At 40.3% G+C, this 20,209-nt stretch overlaps 1 protein-coding gene across 1 annotated transcript in view; it reads right to left on the reverse strand.

Moving 5' to 3' along the window:
• Positions 1 to 19,597, reverse strand: part of LOC121374074 (polypeptide N-acetylgalactosaminyltransferase 5-like) — a 20,186-nt gene extending 589 nt beyond the window's left edge. Inside the window, exons 1-10 of the mRNA XM_041500979.1 lie at positions 17,930 to 19,597; positions 17,177 to 17,321; positions 13,036 to 13,205; positions 12,174 to 12,338; positions 10,799 to 11,006; positions 10,010 to 10,127; positions 8,120 to 8,305; positions 7,567 to 7,695; positions 6,634 to 6,729; positions 5,411 to 5,539 (exon numbers count right to left, since the gene is read on the reverse strand). Of these exons, the coding sequence (XP_041356913.1) occupies positions 5,411 to 5,539; positions 6,634 to 6,729; positions 7,567 to 7,695; positions 8,120 to 8,305; positions 10,010 to 10,127; positions 10,799 to 11,006; positions 12,174 to 12,338; positions 13,036 to 13,205; positions 17,177 to 17,321; positions 17,930 to 18,431 (1,848 nt within the window). The 5' untranslated portion in view covers positions 18,432 to 19,597. The remainder of the gene's footprint in view (positions 1 to 5,410; positions 5,540 to 6,633; positions 6,730 to 7,566; positions 7,696 to 8,119; positions 8,306 to 10,009; positions 10,128 to 10,798; positions 11,007 to 12,173; positions 12,339 to 13,035; positions 13,206 to 17,176; positions 17,322 to 17,929) is intronic.
• Between the last annotated feature and the right edge of the window lie 612 nt (positions 19,598 to 20,209).

The following is a 20,209-nucleotide window of genomic DNA, read 5'->3' on the forward strand; positions in this document are numbered from 1 at the left end:
TGTATTCCATGTTCCCAATGCTGAATTTCCGTATAATTGAAGCTTGCGTTCGTGTACGGTGCACACTCCAAATTCGACAATGGTACGACGTCAACTGACTATCGAAGATCGAGGAAGGGCTATTGCTTGGCTTCAGGATGGCAATACGCAAAGAAATGTTGCTCTGAGACTTGGTGTCAGTCAGAGTGTCGTTGGCCGACGGTACCAAGCAACGAATTCTGTTCGAAATCGTCCACGTTCGGGAAGACCCCGAAGCACTACAAATAGAGGACCGCTACATCACCAATATGGCTTTACGTCAACGCACAACCACTGCACGCCGATTACGTGACAATCTGCGGACTGCGACTGGAACTCGAGTGTCTGATCAAACCATACGCAATCGTCTGAGAGCCAATAATCTACGCTGCCGTCGCCAGGCTGTTCAACCACCACACTCCTACCACGTCACAGAACGGCCAGACGTCACTGGTGCACACTTCATCTGCGGTGGCAACGTGTTCAGTGGGGTCGAGTGATGTTCACTGATGAGTCCAGGTTTAGTCTCTAGTTCAACGACGGTCGGGTTCGTGTCTACAGACGTCCTGGGGAGCGCTTCGCTGACGTTAACGTTAGACAACGTCACCGGTTCGGTGGTGGCAGCGTCATGGTGTGGGGCGGCATCTCTATCCACCACAGGACCCCCCTCTATGTGGTGGATGGCAATCTGAATGGAATCCGCTATCTGAATGAGATTATCCGGCCGTTGGTTCTCCCAGGCCTTCAGCAGATTGGCGGCGGGGCAGTTCTGCAGGATGACAATGCCAGACCCCACCGCGCCAGGGTGGTAACGGACTTTCTCAGACAACAAGGTATCGCCAGGATGGATTGGCCAGCATATTCGCCTGACTTGGCCCCAATAGAGCACGCCTGGGACGAATTAGGCAGGAGAGTTCGGGATAACCATGCCCCTCCGGCCAACCTTCATGATCTGGGTCAACTTCTTATGGCAGAGTGGCAGGCCATTCCCCAAGAGTTCTTCAGACGTCTGATCAACAGCATGAGGCAACGATGTGTCGAGTGTATTCGCGCCAGGGGTGGATTCACACACTATTAAACGAATGTTCTAATGTGTAAAATCCATGTTTGACAACCTTCAACTTTGACAGCATGTCATGTGACTTTCTTGTATACAGTGACGTTTATTTGTGGGTTTTTTGTAAATATGGAACAATAAATTAAATTTTTGGTGTAGTTTACATCATCAATCTAATACACTCTGAAACTTATTTGGTTATAAATTTTTGACCCTTAAATTCTTTGAGTAGTATATAATGAATTATGCTAATATTCACACATTATTGAGTTTTAAACTCATACCAACTGGCAGAAAAAACCCAATCTCAGTATAAATACAAAAAGTTTGTTTGTTTTGTTTAACGACACTACTAGAAGGAAATCTTTTATTTAACGACGCACCACGACACATTGATTTATTAATCATCGGCTATTGTGTGTCAAACATGTGGTAATTTCCACATATAGTCTTAGAGAGGAAACCCGCTACATTTTCTTTTCTTTTAGAAGCAAGGGGTCTATTATATGCACCATTCCACAGAGAGGATGGTACATACCACGGCCTGTGATATACCAGTCGTGGTGCACTGGATGGAGCGGGAAATAGCTCAATGAACCCACCGACGGGGATCGATCCCAGACCGACCGCGCATCATGTGAGCGCTTTAGCATTGGGCTACGTTCTGCCCACCCACCCCCCCCAAATTCGTGCAAAACAGTGGGAAAACAATGGGGGAAATTCGGGCAAATTTTATCTGGGTAAAATTTCGGGCAAATCAACCCCTCCAGCCCCCCTAAATCAAAGAGTCCCCCATACGCCCATGGTTCTGACACAGTATAAAAACAAAACAAAATATTATTAATTTTTAAACACAAAACATTTGGCATAAAAATACATATATAAACAAAAACACATTTTTAAAACAAATTACCATCAAATTGTAGAGGTTAAATCCATTGTTTGTGGTTTTGGTGAGGGGGGGGGGGGGTTGGGAGTGGGGGTGGATAGTCCGTTTAAACTATTAATTGTTATAACAGCATAGAGTACATACAATACAGTTGAAAATATACATCAATTGTCCTTACCGTGATTCGCCTTCTATTTCATTTCATTACAACTTATTTTCGTGCTTATATACAATTAAGGTTCAAGCACGCTGTCCTGGGCACACACCTCAGCTATCTGGGCTGTCTCTTCGGGACAGTGGGTTAGTTGTTAGTTGGTTATTGAGAGAGAAGATGCTGTAGTGGCCTTACACCTACCCATTGAGCCCTTAAGAACTCGCTCTGGGTGGGAGCCGGTACCGGGCTGCGAACCCTGTACCTACCATCCTATAGTCCGACGGCTTAACCACTGCGCTATCGAGGCCAGTTCCGCCTTCTATACCGACATAATGTTCTGCGTGTAATAAATACAAATACTTAACCGTGTGACCACTAGCCGTTAACGCAATGTTACGATGTTTTGTTAAATTGGCTCCGGTTCCCCAGTCGCAGGACTATCGTATCATTACGGTACAGACATACTAGATGAAGGATCTCATATATCTAGTATACAGTGGGGCATGATAAAGTGTATACACCCGTGATACCTATTTTTGTACTCAGCCATAGAAACGGATCCACAGCTCCTTTGACTGAACTTTTACACTACAACACAACAGATATATCATGGTTTTAAGTGTCTTATAATATACTGATGTCAGTATTTATTATGTTGCTAAATGAGTTCGTCTAATATCGCCGTGAGAGTTAGATGGACTTTAGTTACGTAGACCTAGTATAGTTATTGGTATTCTTTTGACATTAATACTACGTTCAACCCCGTAGCCTGAGAAGGGAGGGGGATTTAGTCTTATAGAGTAATGTTGGCAATATGAACTGATGCAGAACATTTCATACTCAATTCAATGTAATTTTATGTTAGTGACAAATACTTCTGTTTCAACATAGGAAGAAGAAGCAAATGTTTTATTTAACGACGCACTCAACACATTTTATTTACGGTTATATGGCGTCAGACATATGGTTAAGGACCACACATATATTGAGAGAGGAAACCCGCTGTCGCCACTTCACGGGCTACTCTTTTCGATTAGCAGCAAGGGATTTTTATATACACCATCCCACAGACAGGATAACACATACCACGGTCTTTGATATACCAGTCGTGGTGCACTGGCTGGGGCAAGAAATAGCCCAATTGGCCCACCGACGGGAATCGATCCCATACCGACCGCACATCAAGCGAACGCTTTACCACTGGGCTACGTCACGCCCTTTAACATAGGAGCAAAAAGATAACAAACAGTATAAATGTCAAAGAAAAGAAAGAAAGAAAGAAAGAAGTGTTTTATTTAACGACGCACTCAACACATTTTATTTACGGTTATATGGCGTCAGACATATGGTTAAGGACCACACAGATTTTGAGAGGAAACCCGCTGTCGCCACTACATGAGCTACTCTTCCGATTGGCAGCAAGGGATCTTTGTTGAACCAGTTATGGATCACTGGTCGGTGCAAGTGGTTTACACCTACCCATTGAGCCTTGCGGAGCACTCACTCAGGGTTTGGAGTCGGTATCTGGATTAAAAATCCCATGCCTCGACTGGGATCCGAACCCAGTACCTACCAGCCTGTAGACCGATGGCCTAACCACGACGCCACCGAGGCCGGTCCGTCAAAGAAAAGAATCCAACCCTTAATGTGCAAAATCACTGTGAGTAATCTGTGAAATGCAGATACAAAACAAAATGGCGTTTCGTCTAAATCCAAGTAAAAAAAACCCCAAATCTTTGGACACCCCCACACTCACCCGTCCCCACCCTCACTACCCCCAAAGGTAACAATTTGATAATTACTTGTAATATGTCATTTACAAGTTATATATAAATTTGTCTTCACTTGAAGTTAAAGCAACATATATGAAATGTGTATATCTGGGTGATAAATACCTCAAGGTACCATTTTAGGTCCATGTGTATTCTTACTTTAATTTAACAATATTACGGATGGGCAGTTAGACTGCGTTGCAAGGATATTTGCCGATTATACAATACAGGCCTCTGAAAATTGCGAGAACGATCGTTTTGTTCGCGCGTTGTTCACGCAAATCTAATGTTTTCATTAGTAGCAAGGGATATTTTATATGCTCCATCTCACAGTCAGGATAGCACATACTACGGCCTTTGATATACCTCATGACGGTACTGAGTCCCACCAGAGCGAGCTTTAGCAGCTGATGTAAAATTATCAGGTTATATTCAAGCATCAATGGAATTCGAACACAGATCAGCACCTACTTATACGCGTATGAGACAGGGGGCGGGGCAAAATGTGTTAATCTCATATCTTTTTATCATGTATTTCAATCATGCTACCCGCAAAATGAGTTGTAATTCATGATTCGGTTGTAACCCTATATAGCTGTTTCGCAGTAATACTAATATCAATAAATGTTGTTATCCCGATTCTGGAAATTTTGTTTTCTTCGGGCAGAAACCAGTCTGCGCACCCCACCCCACCCCACCCCACCCCACCATACAAAAATGGGAGCCCGTACGCCTATGTACCCACTTCAATACGGTTAACGATAATTATTCTGATAACGTCTTATTAGCCCGAATACTCTGCCGTTCGAGCGCCACACGGACAGTTGGACGGCAGGTTATGATCGCTCTCTGTCGCCTGGTAGTCAAAGATTCCCGCTCTGATCAAACAATAATCCTGTGTTTGACGCTAAATACCTTTACATTGATCATTTTCCAGTTCGCCGATGACAAATATTTCACATAGTAATCACTAATACATACACTGTTCCTGTTGAATACGTAGGTATTGACGTGTTTCTTTCTGTATTGTGTGTATTAGAGCGAAAATCTTTGCCTACCGTGTGGTGGGCAGTAATTCGTGTTTTTACTTTTCAGTTATCTCTGGTTAGCAAAGAGCGAGCATAACCGCCCAAATGTCCGCCTAGCTCTTGAACGGCAGAGTACTCGGGCTAACGGCTTACCCACCACGATTTATATATCAAAGGCCGTGGTATGTGCTAGCCTGTCTGTGGGATGTTGGATATAAAAGATCCCTTGCTACTAATGGAATGTCCTGGACGGAGGAGCCGGCCGAGGCCGGCACCTGTGCCCAGGACAGGCGTGCGCTATAACAGCTTGCTCTGAATGTGTACGTTAAACATTCTGACATGACATGACCTGACCTGACCTGATCTGACTAATAGTTTCTTCTCTAAAACTATATGTCAAAATTACCAACTGTTTGACATCCAATACCCGATGATTAATAAATCAATATGCTCTAGTGGTGTCGTTAAACAAAACTAATTTTAATGTCTTACCTGTCTGTATGTCCAAAATGATTTCACAGCCTTACATTTCCATTTGCTGAGAAGCAGTAGACCATTTTGAAGCACGCATACTGATTCCGGATCTTGTTGAAAAATGCCATCTCGTGTGATGTACCAGAACTTGACAGGAAAACAAGACCGACAAGTTAGAAACGCATTAATTGTTTGTGTTACGAAACCCCAGCACATTGTTCATTATAATGATCTGTCTGGTTCGTTATCATTAACGGTTCTGGTAATCATAACGGCGCGTGTACGGGGGTGGTCGATGGTCGACCCCTCCCCTCCCCCCGCTCCATAAATAGTTTTTCAATACAACTTCCATGACTCGACCGCACTACAAATGTCCCTGGCATAATTTAGACTGCTTTCTCTTTGTCCCTCTGTCTCTGTCTGTCTGTAATATGTTTGTCTGTCTGTATGTCTGTCTGTTTCTCTGTCCCTCGCTCTCTCTCTCTCTCTCTCTCTCTCTCTCTCTCTCTCTCTCTCTCTCTCTCTCTCTCCTCTCTCTCTCTCTCTCTCTCTCTCTCTCTCTCTCTCTCTCTCTCTCTCTCTCTCTCTCTCTCTCTCTCTCTCTCTGTCTCTCTGTCTCTTTCTCTCTCTCTATCTATCTCTCTCTCTCTCTCTCTCTCTCTCTCTCTATCTCTCTATCTCTCTATCTCTCTCTCACACACACACACACACTTTCTCTCTGTGTCTCTTTCTCTCTCTCTCTCTCTCTCTCTCTCTCTCTCTCTCTCTCTCTCTCTCTCTCTCTCTCTCTCTCTCTCTCACACACACACACACACTTTCTCTCTGTGTGTTTCTCTCTCTCTCTCTCTCTCTCTCTCTCTCTCTCTCTCTCTCTCTCTCTCACACACACACACACACACACACACACACACACACTGTCTCTTTCTCTCCCATCTCTGTCTCTCCCCTATCTCTCTCTCTCTCTTTGTCTCTCTGTCTCTGTCTGCCTATAATATGTTTGTTTGTTTGTTTGTCTGTATGTCTGTCTGTCTCTCTGTCCCCCTCTCTCCCTCTATCTCTCTCTCTCTGTCTCTCTCTCTCTGTCTGTGTCTCTGTCTCTCCCTCCCTCCCTCTTCCCCTCCCCCTTCCGCTCCCTCTCCCTCTCCCTATCTCTCTCTCTCTCTCTCTCTCTCTCTCTATCTCTCTCTGTGTGTGTCTATTTCCCCACCTCAGCTACTAATCAATACACTAACTGAACTGACCTGTGTCTGACCTGTTCCGTGACATCGTAGTAGGTGTAGAGTGTTTCTACCCATGCTGTCAATGCATAGAGCGTCAGTGTACGCGGCACTTCTGATCTGTACAAATCAGTGTTTACGTAATATCACAGTTATAAAGGAATCAGTAACGATCATGATGATGATGATGATGATGATGATGATGATGATGATGATGATGATGATGATGACGACGATGACGACGACGATGATAGTGGTGATGATAATGATGATGATGACGACGATGACGACGACGATGATAGTGGTGACGACGATGATTCATATAAATAATAATAATAATAATAATAATAATAATAATAATATTAATAATAATAATAATAATAATAAACCAAGCATTCTGAGAACACTGCTAAAGCAATACATGTCCACTACCGAACCCAACAGATTTTCAATCTCCTAAATTCAAGAGCCAAGAGGTAAATCGCTTTGAAAGTCAAACCTGATCTGTAACAGTACATGATAAAGCTATACACAAAATTGTAGCTCAATATTTTGTGTCGTTAAAAAAAGAAGTCCATCAAGGGTGATAACTCTGTGAAAAATGAGTAAATAACCATGAAAGTCAAACCGTGATCTGCAATACTACATGATAATGCGATACACACAAATCCACCCAAATATCTTGAGAGATTGCAATAAAAACCTCTGGAAAACTAAGTTCAAGGGCCATAACTCTGTCAAAAATAGGTAAATCGCTATTAAAGTCTTAATTCATCTGTAACAGTACATGATAAAGTTATACACAAATATTTTAGCTCAGTATCTGAAGGCATCAAGAAAACCAAAATTCCGGGAAAGTTTATGTGGAACAAACGGACAAACAGATGATAGGACCGGTAGGAGACTAATAATAATGATGATGATGATGATGATGATGGTGATGAAGAAGATGGCTACCTCCCCAACTCCGACCACGTCACGTGGTACGTATTTGTGCGGTACTACTGTCTTCATGAACCAATCAAAACTGTGACAGCCCAGTCTCTGGCGCATCTTCTTCCTCTCGCTAACATCACCGAAATCGCCCTGGTTAAATGAAATAGCAAAATACAACATCAAAATTACTCTTGAATGTTTACCAGTTCGTAGTTGAATAATTTACAGTTTGTAGTTAAATAGTTACCAGTTTGTAATTTAATGTTTACCAGTTTGTGTTCTAATATTTACCAATATGCATTTAAATGTTTACCAATTTGTTCTGGTTGGTAGCCGGAATGTTTACCCATTGGTGAATGCTTACAAATTCGTAGTGAAAATATTTACCAGTATGTATTTATATGCTTACCAATTTATGAATGTTTACCCATTTGTAGTAGAAATGTTTACCAGTTTGTAGTTGTAGGTACCAGTATGCATTTAAATGCTTACCAATTTATGAATGTTTACCCATTTGTAGTAGAAATGTTTACCACTTTGTGAATGTTTACCAGTTCATAGTGGAAATGTTTACCAGTTTGTAGTTGTAGAGTTCGTAGACGTATTGCCTGTACTCGTCCATCCAGACCTCGGCTACCCGCATGCTGTTACGCTTTACGGGGTCGATGGCGGAGGACCACGAGTTCGGGTTCTTGGGTCGGAAGACGTGGCCCACGTGGGAACACGGCACCAACTCGATACTGCCGTTACACATCCACACCTAGAAAATGACCATATACAAATGTATAGTACTTACGATATATGTTTCACAGACCAGGGGCGGTTCCATGAAACATTGTGGGGACTAGTTCGAAAAGGGCATTTGGACCAACTCCTCAAAAGGGAATCCCATTGAAAAAAATATATATAGTTGAATCCAGTTGGCTCGAACCCCATCGGTGCTCGAGAAAGTGTTCAATCCATCGGGTAGTTCGACCTAACCATTCGGTCAACATACAGTAAGTGTAACTCGGGACTTCGTTTTTGGTTCGAGCGTTGCGGTGTATTCGACCCTTCAGAGTGCGACCCAACGAGATTCTTCTGCATCTTATAACTTATTCCAGTCTTGGGATGTATACAGCGTCAGTGGCTATAGCACCTTTATTAATACCAGTAGGCCCATGGGAATTTTCTGTGCACCTTTGCCTGCCTGGTGGACACATACCCTGAATAGGACAACCCCTGTTGTCCAGCTTTTGCTCTCAGGATATTGGTTTTAAAAAAACACACCCACTAAACCTGGCCGGAGTACACCCATTTTACGCAAAAGCGCTTCATTTGCATGGACAGGAATTACCATAAAACAGTCTTCAATGTCAACAAGTTACACATGTTTGCAAACTATATGCTCTCCGCTGTCAACTTGAGTCTCATAGTTGTCACTTCAAAGCTGTCTGCCATGAAGTAATCACAGTCAAACAGCAGAAGACTTGCGTGGATATTTCATTTCATTTCAACTTATTTTCGTGCTTATATCCAATTAAGGTTCAAGCACGCTGTCCTGGATACACACCTCAGCTATCTGGGCTGTCTGTCCAGGACAGTGAGTTAGTTGTTAGTGGTTAGTGACAGAGAAGAGGGTGTAGTGGTCTTACACCTCCCCATTGAGTCGTTAAAACTCGCTCTGGGTGGGAGCTGCGAACCCCGTCTCTGTACCTACCAGTCTTATGTCCGATGGCTTAACCACGACACCACCGAAGCCAGTTGCTCGGATATATTTCCGGTCAACCAAATGGGCAAATAACTGTGATCTGTGGCCAAATACAGCGTAGCGTGCTTGAACACAGAGGCCCGTTTCCATTATAGTGTGTTGGGTGAAACGTGCCAATAAAACGTGCCACTAAACAGTGCGAGATGATGAGAGGCCGTTTGCGTAATTTTGAGGTACTGGTATTCATGCAAAGGTACCCATTATTGGATGAACGTGTTAAATTGAAAAACAAAAAACGGTTTTGGAGATCGACCAATTACATATAGTGGGGCAGCTACACGTAACACCCAATGTTTTGTACTGAATTATGCATTTTCGGTTAAAAACATGAAATTTGGCACATAGATACCGTAACCGATTACATTTTCAGATATGGACCCAAGTTAGCAGAGCCCCTTTGAGGCCAGGGATGACCTACAAATGTCCCTCGCCCCCTTTTAGTGTAGCAGCTAACAAAAGTATTGTGCACTTTTTGTTAAAAGCATGAAACATGGCACATATATACATATATACCCATTACAAGCATTTTCAAATGTGGATCCAAGTCAGCAGCACCCCTTGTTGGCCAGAGAGGATCTACAAATACCCCCTCACCCCTTGTTGTGTTTTGGGTATCATATTTTAGAAAAACTTGTGTCGGTTCTGGGATGGCATTTATGGATATAAAACTGCAGCAAACCTGGAAGGTGGTCTGCGAGGTGTGGTATAGCATACCTTGAATGAGAGTTCCATGTTCTCCCCACCCCAGAAGTCAAGGCCAGGATCATATGCACCTATTTTTAGGAAGTATTTCTTGCTCACTGCAAACAGACCACCTGGCATTGTGGCGGATCTGAAATGAAAAGGTAAAAGGAATTTATTATTGCAGGGGTCCCCGCGACTGGTATATCAGAGGCCTTGGTATGTGCTCTCTTGTCTGTGGAAATGTGTCTATAAAAGATTCCTTGCTGCACGTAATGTAACGGGTTTCCTCTATAGACAAAATTATATATATATATAATCATGCCTCCACACCAGTGTCTTAAACCGTGGACACGGGGCAGGACGTAGCCCAGTGGTCAAGCCCACGCTTGATGCGCGGTCGGTTTACGATCGATCCTCGTCTGTGGGCCAATTGGTTATTTCTCGTTCAAGCCAGTTCACCACGACTGGTATATCAAATGCCGTGGTATGTGCTATCCTGTCTTTGGGATGGTGCATATAAAAGATCCCTTGCTACTAATGGAAATATGTAGCGGGTTTCCTCTCTATGACTATGTCAAAATGATCATATGTTTGACATCTAATAGCCAATGATTAATATATGTATATCAATGTGCTCTAGTTGTGTCGTGAAACAAAAACATATTATTCTGACATTTTGTGTAACCTGTGTTACATAAAACAAGACGTATGCAAGCAACTCGTGAAATAAATCAATGTGCTCTAGTGGTGTCGTTAAACAAAAACAAACATTAACTTTTAAGATAAGGAGTAAAACAAGAACAAGAAACGAACACTAACTTTCTGGGCGCGTCATTGTCGACCTTGTCGTCACTGCTGTAGTCGCTGTTGTCGCTGTCCCACGTGTAGTCGAGGTTCCAGTTGAACGTGCCCACGGCGTAGGCGAGGTAGGCGACGTGGAAGTCGTACCCGGTGATGTAGTCAATCACGGGGAACGGCACGATGTGGGCGTCACTATGGATCCTCGCCAACAGAGGCTCTATCCAGCCTGAGTCGATCAAACACACAGTGAAAGTCTATATAGACTGAGTCAATCAAATACATGGTAAAAGTCTATAGAGACTGAGTTAACGCAAAACGTAGTGGTCATATTAATAGTATCACAATTATAGTGAAATTTAACAGAGTTAATTACGGAAGCCCACTGGTGCCAAGGGTGAATATATGTTTTGTACAGCCGTGACATATATATCTGGCGGCCGACACTTAATTATCTTTTCATCCCTGGCACCAACGGACTTCCGTAGTTAATCAAAATAATGTATTGAAACAATATATAAAGTGAGTCAACAAACATATAATTGTAGTATAACTTTTTACAGACACAACTGAAAGTTTAAACAGACTGCGAAAACACAAGTCGTATCAAATACCTCTGTAGAATGAGTTAATCATGGACCTGAAACAACACAAGTCGTATCAAATACCTCTGCAGAATGAGTTAATCATGGACCTGAAACAACACAAGTCGTATCAAATACCTCTGCAGAATGAGTTAATCATGGACCTGAAACAACACAAGTCGTATCAATACCTCTGCAGAATGAGTTAATCATGGACCTGAAACAACACAAGTCGTATCAAATACCTCTGCAGAATGAGTTAATCATGGACCTGAAACAACACAAGTCGTATCAAATACCTCTGCAGAATGAGTTAATCATGGACCTGAAACAACACAAGTCGTATCAAATACCTCTGCAGAATGAGTTAATCATGGACCTGAAACTGAGGTAACAAAATCATAGTGAAATCCTACATAGATTGAGTCAATAAAAGCAGGTGGGGGTGATGATGATAATGATCGTGAAGATGATGATGATTATTATATAATAATGATGATGATGATATAAAGACGATGATGATGATGATGATGACGACGACGACGACGATGATGATGATTATGACGACGACGATAATAATGATGATGATGATAATGGTGGTGAAGATGATGATGATATAAAGACGATAATGATGATGATCACGACGACGATGATAATGATCGCGACGACGACGATAATAATGATGATGACAACGACGATAATAATAATGATGATGATGATGATAATGATGGTGAAGTTGATGATGATATAAAGATGATGATGATGACGACGATGATGATGATGATGAAGCATTCTGTGGGGGGTTTTCTCACCTGGAAGACACTCTATATGGGAGTCCAAAAAAATTAAAACAGGAGCTATTGCCATGGAAACTCCTTTTAGCCTCGCCCTGATTAGTCCCTCTCTCTTGTCAGTGCGCACGATCTTCACCTTGGGAAACTGTTTCATGTATTTGTCTAGCGGCTTCTTCAGAAAGTCTGGACAAAAACAGGAACTATTTCAATTTTTCAAAAACATTTTACCACTAGTTTTATTGTGCCTTTGGCCAAAAATATATCCATAACCAAATAGACATTGTTTTAGGTAACCCGCGATTTGTGAAGAACATAAAGAAAATGTGTACACCATAAACATCTCTTTGAATGTAATCACAGACCAGGGGCGGATTTATGAAATATGGGGGGGGGGGGGGGGGGGACTAGTTGAAAAACGGCATTTGGACCAACTCGTCAAAAGGAAATACCAATAGAATTTATTATTATTATTATTATTATTATTATTATTATTATTATTCCAGCCTTGGGATGTAACTCAGTAGTAGAGCGCTAGTCTTGGGTGTGGTGCGTCGTATGATCAATACTCCCTCCCGTCCCAACCAGTGCTCCACGACTGGTATATCAAAGGCTGTGATATCAATTGTCCTGCCTATGCAGTCAATACAAAATATCCCTTCATGCTTCCCGGAAGGCGTAGCCTGCCTGGTTTCGTCTATCGACAAGGTATCTAAATAACCAGTTAGATTGTAGATATCTACACAGTCGGTCAATATCAATAACAACAAACATTCTGCGCTATTTTATTATTTTAATTTTCTTTTCATTCGTGAAATTAATTATTAACGAAATTTAAAAAAAAACATTTAACAGTTTATTTCTATTCTATGAATGAACGAACCTTCAGTTGAAAAGTCATCCACCAGAATTATCTCCCTTAACAAAGATGGCGGCGATCGGTCAAGGACACTGTGCACGCTTCTGAGCAGTACAGACCAAGCCTCGTTTCTGAAGCACATGATGACGCTGGCTTCCGGTAGATTCGCGTACGTCTGTGCTTCCTTGAGGCAACTTGGAATTGGAAACAAATTGAATTAAAAGATAAAATAATCATCAGAGATTTTAATTCCTATTAGTCTAAAAATGCTCAGTTGTAAATTTAGGAGAGGGTGGAGAGTGGATGCTTCTTATTAGTGTTAATATGACGAATTTAAGGAGAGGAGGTAGTTTTGACAAGGACATAAGGATGGTAGATGTCTCAATGCTGGTATGAGGGGGGGGGGGGGGCTTAAGGGGAGACAGCTTGTGTCACTGTTCACATTATGGACATAAGAAAAGAATGTACATGTTAGTGTTGACATGGAAGACTTAAGAAGAGGGTGGAGGTGTTAATTTTAACATTGAAAATGGAAAAGATATTGGTTTTGACAATGAGGACTTTCGTAGAGTGTAGATGACCTAAGGACTTTAGAACAAATTGGAGGTTTCTGTGCTGACATGATATGATTAAGTAAAGGGCGAGTTTTAGTATTGGCATTGAGGACTTACAAAATGTATGAAGATGTTATATTCGTTTTGACCATGAGGACTTAAGAAGTGGTTGGATATTTCGAGTGTTGACCATGAGGACTTAAGAAGTGGTTGGATATTTCGAGTGTTGACACTGAGGACTTAAGAAGTGGTTGGATATTTCGAGTGTTGACACTGAGGACTTAAGAAGTGGTTGGATATTTCGAGTGTTGACATTGAGGACTTAAGAAGTGGTTGGATATTTCGAGTGTTGACACTGAGGACTTAAGAAGTGGTTGGATATTTCGAGTGTTGACAATGAGGACTTAAGAAGTGGTTGGGTATTTCGAGTGTTGACTGAGGACTTAAGAAGTGGTTGGGTATTTCGAGTGTTGACTGAGGACTTAAGAAGTGGTTGGATGTTTTGAGTGTTGACACTGAGGACTTACAACATGTGTAAAGGTGCTATATTCGTTTTGACACTGAGGACTTAAGAGGTTGGAGGTTTTAGTCCTGACACTGAGGACCCAAGGAGAGGGTGTAGGTGTTAGTGTTCATATAGAAGACACAAAGAGGGTGTATGTTTTGTAGTATTGCTGACGAGAAAGAATTAAGAATATTTTTAAAAGTTGTTTTGTTTTGTTTAGCGACATAATTAGAGCACAATGATTTATTAATCATAGGTCATTGGATGTCCAACATTTGGTCATTCCGACTCGTCATCAGAGGAAACCCGCTACATTTTTTCTAATGCAGCAAGGGATCTATATTCACCATCCCACAGACATGGTAGCACATACCACGGCCTTTGATATACCAGTCGTGGTGCACTGGCTGGAACGAGAAATAGCCTGATGGGCCCACCGACGGCGGAATTAAGAAGAGTGTGGCAATGTAAATGTTGACATTGATGCCCTAAGCGGAGAGTGGATATGTCAGTGTGTGCGCGTGCGTGCGTGCGTGTGTGTGTGTGTTGTGTTGTGTGTGCGTGCGTGCGTGCGTGTGTGTGTGTGTGTGTGTATGTTGTGTCGTCGTGTCAAGGATTACGTGGTAGGTGGGGTTTTCATGTTTTACGGTTAAAGTAAGAATGTATCAGTGTGAATGACAGGGTTTTGGGTGTCTGAGACAAATTATGTGATCCCTCGTGCTCTAGACTGAGACACTGTCACAACTTCAATGTTTATTCTTGTTTATATATTTTGGTCATTGAACATTATTTTGCTTCTCTTTTTTTTCCCCTTTTTATTTGAGGCTGTATATATATAATGAATGTGTTATTTATCAGTGCTATATCAGGGTTACATATGCAACATTTCTCTATTTATGTATTGATTTAATTGTGATATATAACTACACTCTAATCGATAACACACCTAATAGTTGCATACATAATTCAGGAATATCGAATTTGTAATATATGTACCAGCAGATGTGTAAACCGAATCTTGTTTCGTGGCCTAACACATCAAATGAAGTCGGCAAATTCACAAAATGTTGCAAGTTGACTATCAGCGGCTAGATGAAGCTGTCAGAGACTGATGGGTTGCTAGGCGTGGAGCTGTCAGAGACTGATGGGTTGCTAGGCGTGGAGCTGTCAGAGACTGATGGGTTGCTAGGCGTGGAGCTGTCAGAGACTGATGGGTTGCTAGGCGTGGAGCTGTCAGAGACTGATGGGTTGCTAGGCGTGGAGCTGTCAAATACTGATGGGTTGCTAGGTGTGGAGCTGTCAGAGACTGATGGGTTGCTAGGCGTGGAGCTGTCAGATACTGATGGGTTGCTAGGCGTGGAGCTGTCAGATACTGATGGGTTGCTAGGCGTGGAGCTGTCAGAGACTGATGGGTTGCTAGGCGTGGAGCTGTCAGAGACTGATGGGTTGCTAGGCGTGGAGCTGTCAGATACTGATGGGTTGCTAGGCGTGGAGCTGTCAGATACTGATGGGTTGCTAGGCGTGGGGCTGTCAGATACTGATGAGCTGCTAGGCGTACGGGCTCCCATTTTTGTAAGGGAGCCGGCTGGGTTTTGCCCGAATTAAACGAAAATGCCCGAATCTGGATAACAATATTTATTCATATTAGTATTACTGCCAAATAGCTATATAGGGAAAGAAAGAAAGAAATGTTTTATTTTACGACGCACTCAGAACATTGTATTTACGGTTATATGGCGTCAGACATATGGTTAAGGACCACGCAGATATTCAGAGAGGAAACCCGCTGTCGCCACTTCATGGGCTACTCTTTTCGATTAGCAGCAAGGGATCTTTTATATGCACCATCTCACAGACAAGGTAGTACATACCACTGCCTTTGATATACCAGTCGTGGTGCACTGGCTGGAACGAGAAATAGCCCAATTGGCCCACCGACGGGGATCGATCCCAGACCGACCACGCATCGAGCGAGCGCTTTACCACTGGGCTACGTCCCGCCCACTCAGCTATATAGGGTTACAAACGAATTACTACGCATTTTTACATGGGTTACATAGAGAATAATACATGAGTGGCCGTTAGATACCATTTATCTCACAACGAGTTGTTTTAAAATGTATCTAACATATCCTCAAAGACCAGGTTTTAAGCAAATTTTAACATCTTTTTTGACTAAAAGTTATTTACAGCCGTTGCACTTGTAGCTGACTTACGCGTCACAGACACATGGATGCCAGGTTAACTATACGTCACAGTCTAATCGATTTCCATCGTGTAGTTTTTCATTGGTTGTATGGCATTGGTGACCTGGTCATCACCTAGGAGCAGCCAGTCGTATGTCTTAAAATTGTTAACACACGTACATGTGTTAACAACCATGTGTAACCAAAAATAACTCATGGTGTTCTCACCAACGGGTGCGTAAGAAAACTAATTTTGAGTGTAGAATGATGGAAATACATGGTTAAAAAGTCACAGGTTAACACATTTTCCACAAATATGTCTATAATTGTTGCCCGAATTTGAGGTTTTGCTCTAGCTCTAGTAGGGGGGAGACTGGCCCAACCCCTGCCCCCTGTCTCGTCCGCTTGTCAGTTGTACAAAAACAGCAAACATGTCGGCAACATTCGCCAGGCCTGATATAACTTTACAGAGTGCGACTTAAACTGACAGAAACTAATGTTTAAACACTACGACGTATTCACTATTAAAGCAGTTTTTGATAATTTAAATTAGATGTACCTACATTTTATTATTCAGAATATTAATTTTCGAGAAGTAATGGTTATCAAGACAAGCTTTAGTTATTTTTAGATGGTATTTTCCTGTTTAAACATCACTAGCTTAACCTAGTGTCCATTTTCACGGACCGAAGCTAGGACCAGCGCCTTTAAGTGGACAGCCCATTTCCATCGGTTGTCCTCTGAAGACTGCAATCTTTTAATAAATTGATTTATTTGGATACAATGATTTACGGGCATATAGATGAAAGTATAATGTTTACACTTCAAAGCAAATGTTAGTGAACAGTTTTGGCGGGAAGTCGCCATCATGCAATTTTAATACTGGACCTTTAAGGAAGCAGATTACAATGTACTCTTACTAGTTTGATCGGCGATCCGGAAGTCTTCTTCGGACGGAAATGGCGTCACTGGCGATGACATTAAATTGATACTTCTTGAAACCAGCTTCTTTTTTCAGTTTCATTTCTTTGGAAAGTTTTACTTTTATTCCTGTGCCATTCTCACCTGAAATTTTAAACCCATAAAATTATCATCAACACATCAAGATGATTTTCATTTATTCTTTCTTTCTTTCTTTGTTTCCTTTCCTTCTCTCATTATTTCAAAAATGTTCATTTGTGTTCACATCTAAATATATGAAGCATAAATAAATGATGTTTTTGATTAGGTATGTATTAGTATTATTACGGTAGGGTCTAGTAATTTAGAAAAGTTGTGTTTAATCCATTTGTTTTTCAAAACAGTATACATTTATTTCAATTAATCAACGTCATAATGAACATAATAATAATAGCCATCATCATTACATCGTCGCCAGTATCATTATCACTAATATCATATTTGTTTTCTTCTGTAAAATCGTTCCTTCGTATAAGCATTGTGATATCATAAAGACAATATGTAGAACCCATGATGTAATTTTAGTCATAAACATTTTGATTAGAAAATACAAGTTATTTCAATGTATCTTTTATTTACGTTATTTAGTAATAGATCGTACTGAAATTATAAAATCTAATTCTGATAATGGTAGTGAAATAATTGAAAACATCAATTAGCTGCTGTATTAGCCACTATAATATTGGTTTATCAACCATATGCATTATTATTACCTGGTGCATTTATTGGATTTTCCGCGACGAAGGACGGGAACGCAACATCATCAATCTTGTTCCGACCAATAATAAAACGGGCGACATTTTTGTTCACATCTCGAACCATGTTTTGAAAAACACGACCGCCATATAACTTTTTTTTCAGTTTCTTGATCTTTCGTTTTCGTTTTCGTCTTCTTCTTCTCATATATTTTGTATGTGTAGGTAGAGAGTGTCTGCGATCGCTGTTAACCTGAACACCATGGAATGCTTTTTTTCTGTGTCTGCGATCACTGTTAATCTGAACACCGTGCGGTGCTGGTATTCTGTGTCTGCGATCACTGTTAATCTGAACACCGTGCGATCCTTTTATTCTGTGTCTAGCCAACATTTGCTCCTCTTTTTCGCTCCATGACTGACCAGGCAGTAATTTCTCTATGAACAGAAATGACAACATCCACAACAACACAAACAAGACCACAACGGTACGGCAGAAGGATCGAGGCCACCGCTGCCGCATCTTCGTCAACGTCCTCTGTGGTATTTTTGTCCTGGATAATGCACCTTTAAAAACTCGATCTCGCTTGTCTAGAATTTAATGTTGATCTCTTCCTTGTGCAGCTAAAGGAATCATCCTCATATTTGGTCTTCTGTGAATAATCGTCTTGATTTAAAGGTGTACTCTCAAGAATGTTTCTATTATTTCATCATTTAGAATAGATTATTAAATCTGCGATCTCGAGTATATTTTTATTGTCTGATCAGAATAGATAATTAAAGTTGCACTTTCGAGAATGTTTCTATTATTTCATCATTCAGAATAGATCATTAAAGCTGCAATATTTTAGAATAGATCGTTAAAGCTGTAAAAACGAGTATATTTTTATTATCTAATCATTTAGAATAGATCATTAAAGCTGCAATCTCCAGTATAATTTTATTATCTGATTATTTATAATAGATCATTAAAGCTGCAATCGCCAGTACATCGTCTGTTTTAAGGTTCTTATCATGTCATGCCATTCTTTCATATCCTTTGGCTATAGTCACTAATTAATGACACATAACAAAATAGATATTATTCTCAATTATAAAAACTCAGAAGTTGGATTCGTTTTTGCTGTTTCGTGCTACGTAGTATTAAAAAACAAACATTACGACACATGTATATGTTTATTGAAAACTTGATAATAACTGCTAATAACGTTGTTCACAATATTGACATTACTACATTTGTAGCACAAATATGGCAGTTTTAGTGTTGTCTTTGAATTGTGTCAGAATTAATAGTTACAGACGAATTACTTCAGTAATAAAAAAGTTCTTTATTGGCATGTCTTCGTGTTTTAGATGTGTTTGTGTTTTGTCAGTTGCATGTGAACATAATAATATAATAGTCTTGTTTTGTACGCTGCACATCTAAAGTATATTACCATTGCAGTAACTTATTTAATAATGTTCAGACTTCAGTACTTATATTTAAGTAAGGCATAGTCTTACTTAAATGTATAAAATTGTGGATTAAAAAGTCAATGAAAAATGTCTTTGAATAACTTAATTATATTTTGTAATATATTTTGGATAACTTAAATGTCAGGTTTTGTGATAAATTTTGGATAACTTAAATAACAGATAGATTTTATAATATATTTTGGATGACTTAAATGATAGATAGATTTGGTAATATATTTCTGACACTACATATCTTAATAAATTTTCTTGATAATTAATTGCTAACCTATGTTTTTGTTTTCTTTTCAAAATATACTAATTTTAAAAGAAAAAATATTTGTATATTAGTATGTAAATTAATTATATTACTGAAATGCTCACTTTTTCGGTATTCAGTTATGTGCGTCTAAAACATTTTATTTAGAATAAAATTAAATAATGATTATATTTTTTTCATCGCATATATGAATTTAATTAACTTATGGAGATAATTTTCCCAAAAGTGTTAATGACTAATTAAAATATAAACTGGTACATCGACGGGGAATCTATTCTTTCTATCTTTTCGTTTAATTAATTAGTTTATAGTGCGCACGCGTTTGTTTTGATAAGTGGATAGACTGGAATAAATTTCAAATAAGCAAATTTTTAATCATGTTTTTTGTAATCATAGTTATTTGGAAACAACGCCGTGCTTATAGTTTTACAGCCTCGTGTTTCTTTTGTAGATTCTTTGAAATGCACACAGATCAACGTAAACTTTTAAATATGACAATAGAAGTTAATTCTTCTAATGAAGAGTATTCCAGTGACTTCTTTGTATGCACTATATAAAATCATCTGGAT

The sequence above is a fragment of the Gigantopelta aegis genome, chromosome 1 (genome assembly GCF_016097555.1).
Source record: "Gigantopelta aegis isolate Gae_Host chromosome 1, Gae_host_genome, whole genome shotgun sequence".
NCBI lineage: Eukaryota > Metazoa > Mollusca > Gastropoda > Neomphalida > Peltospiridae > Gigantopelta > Gigantopelta aegis.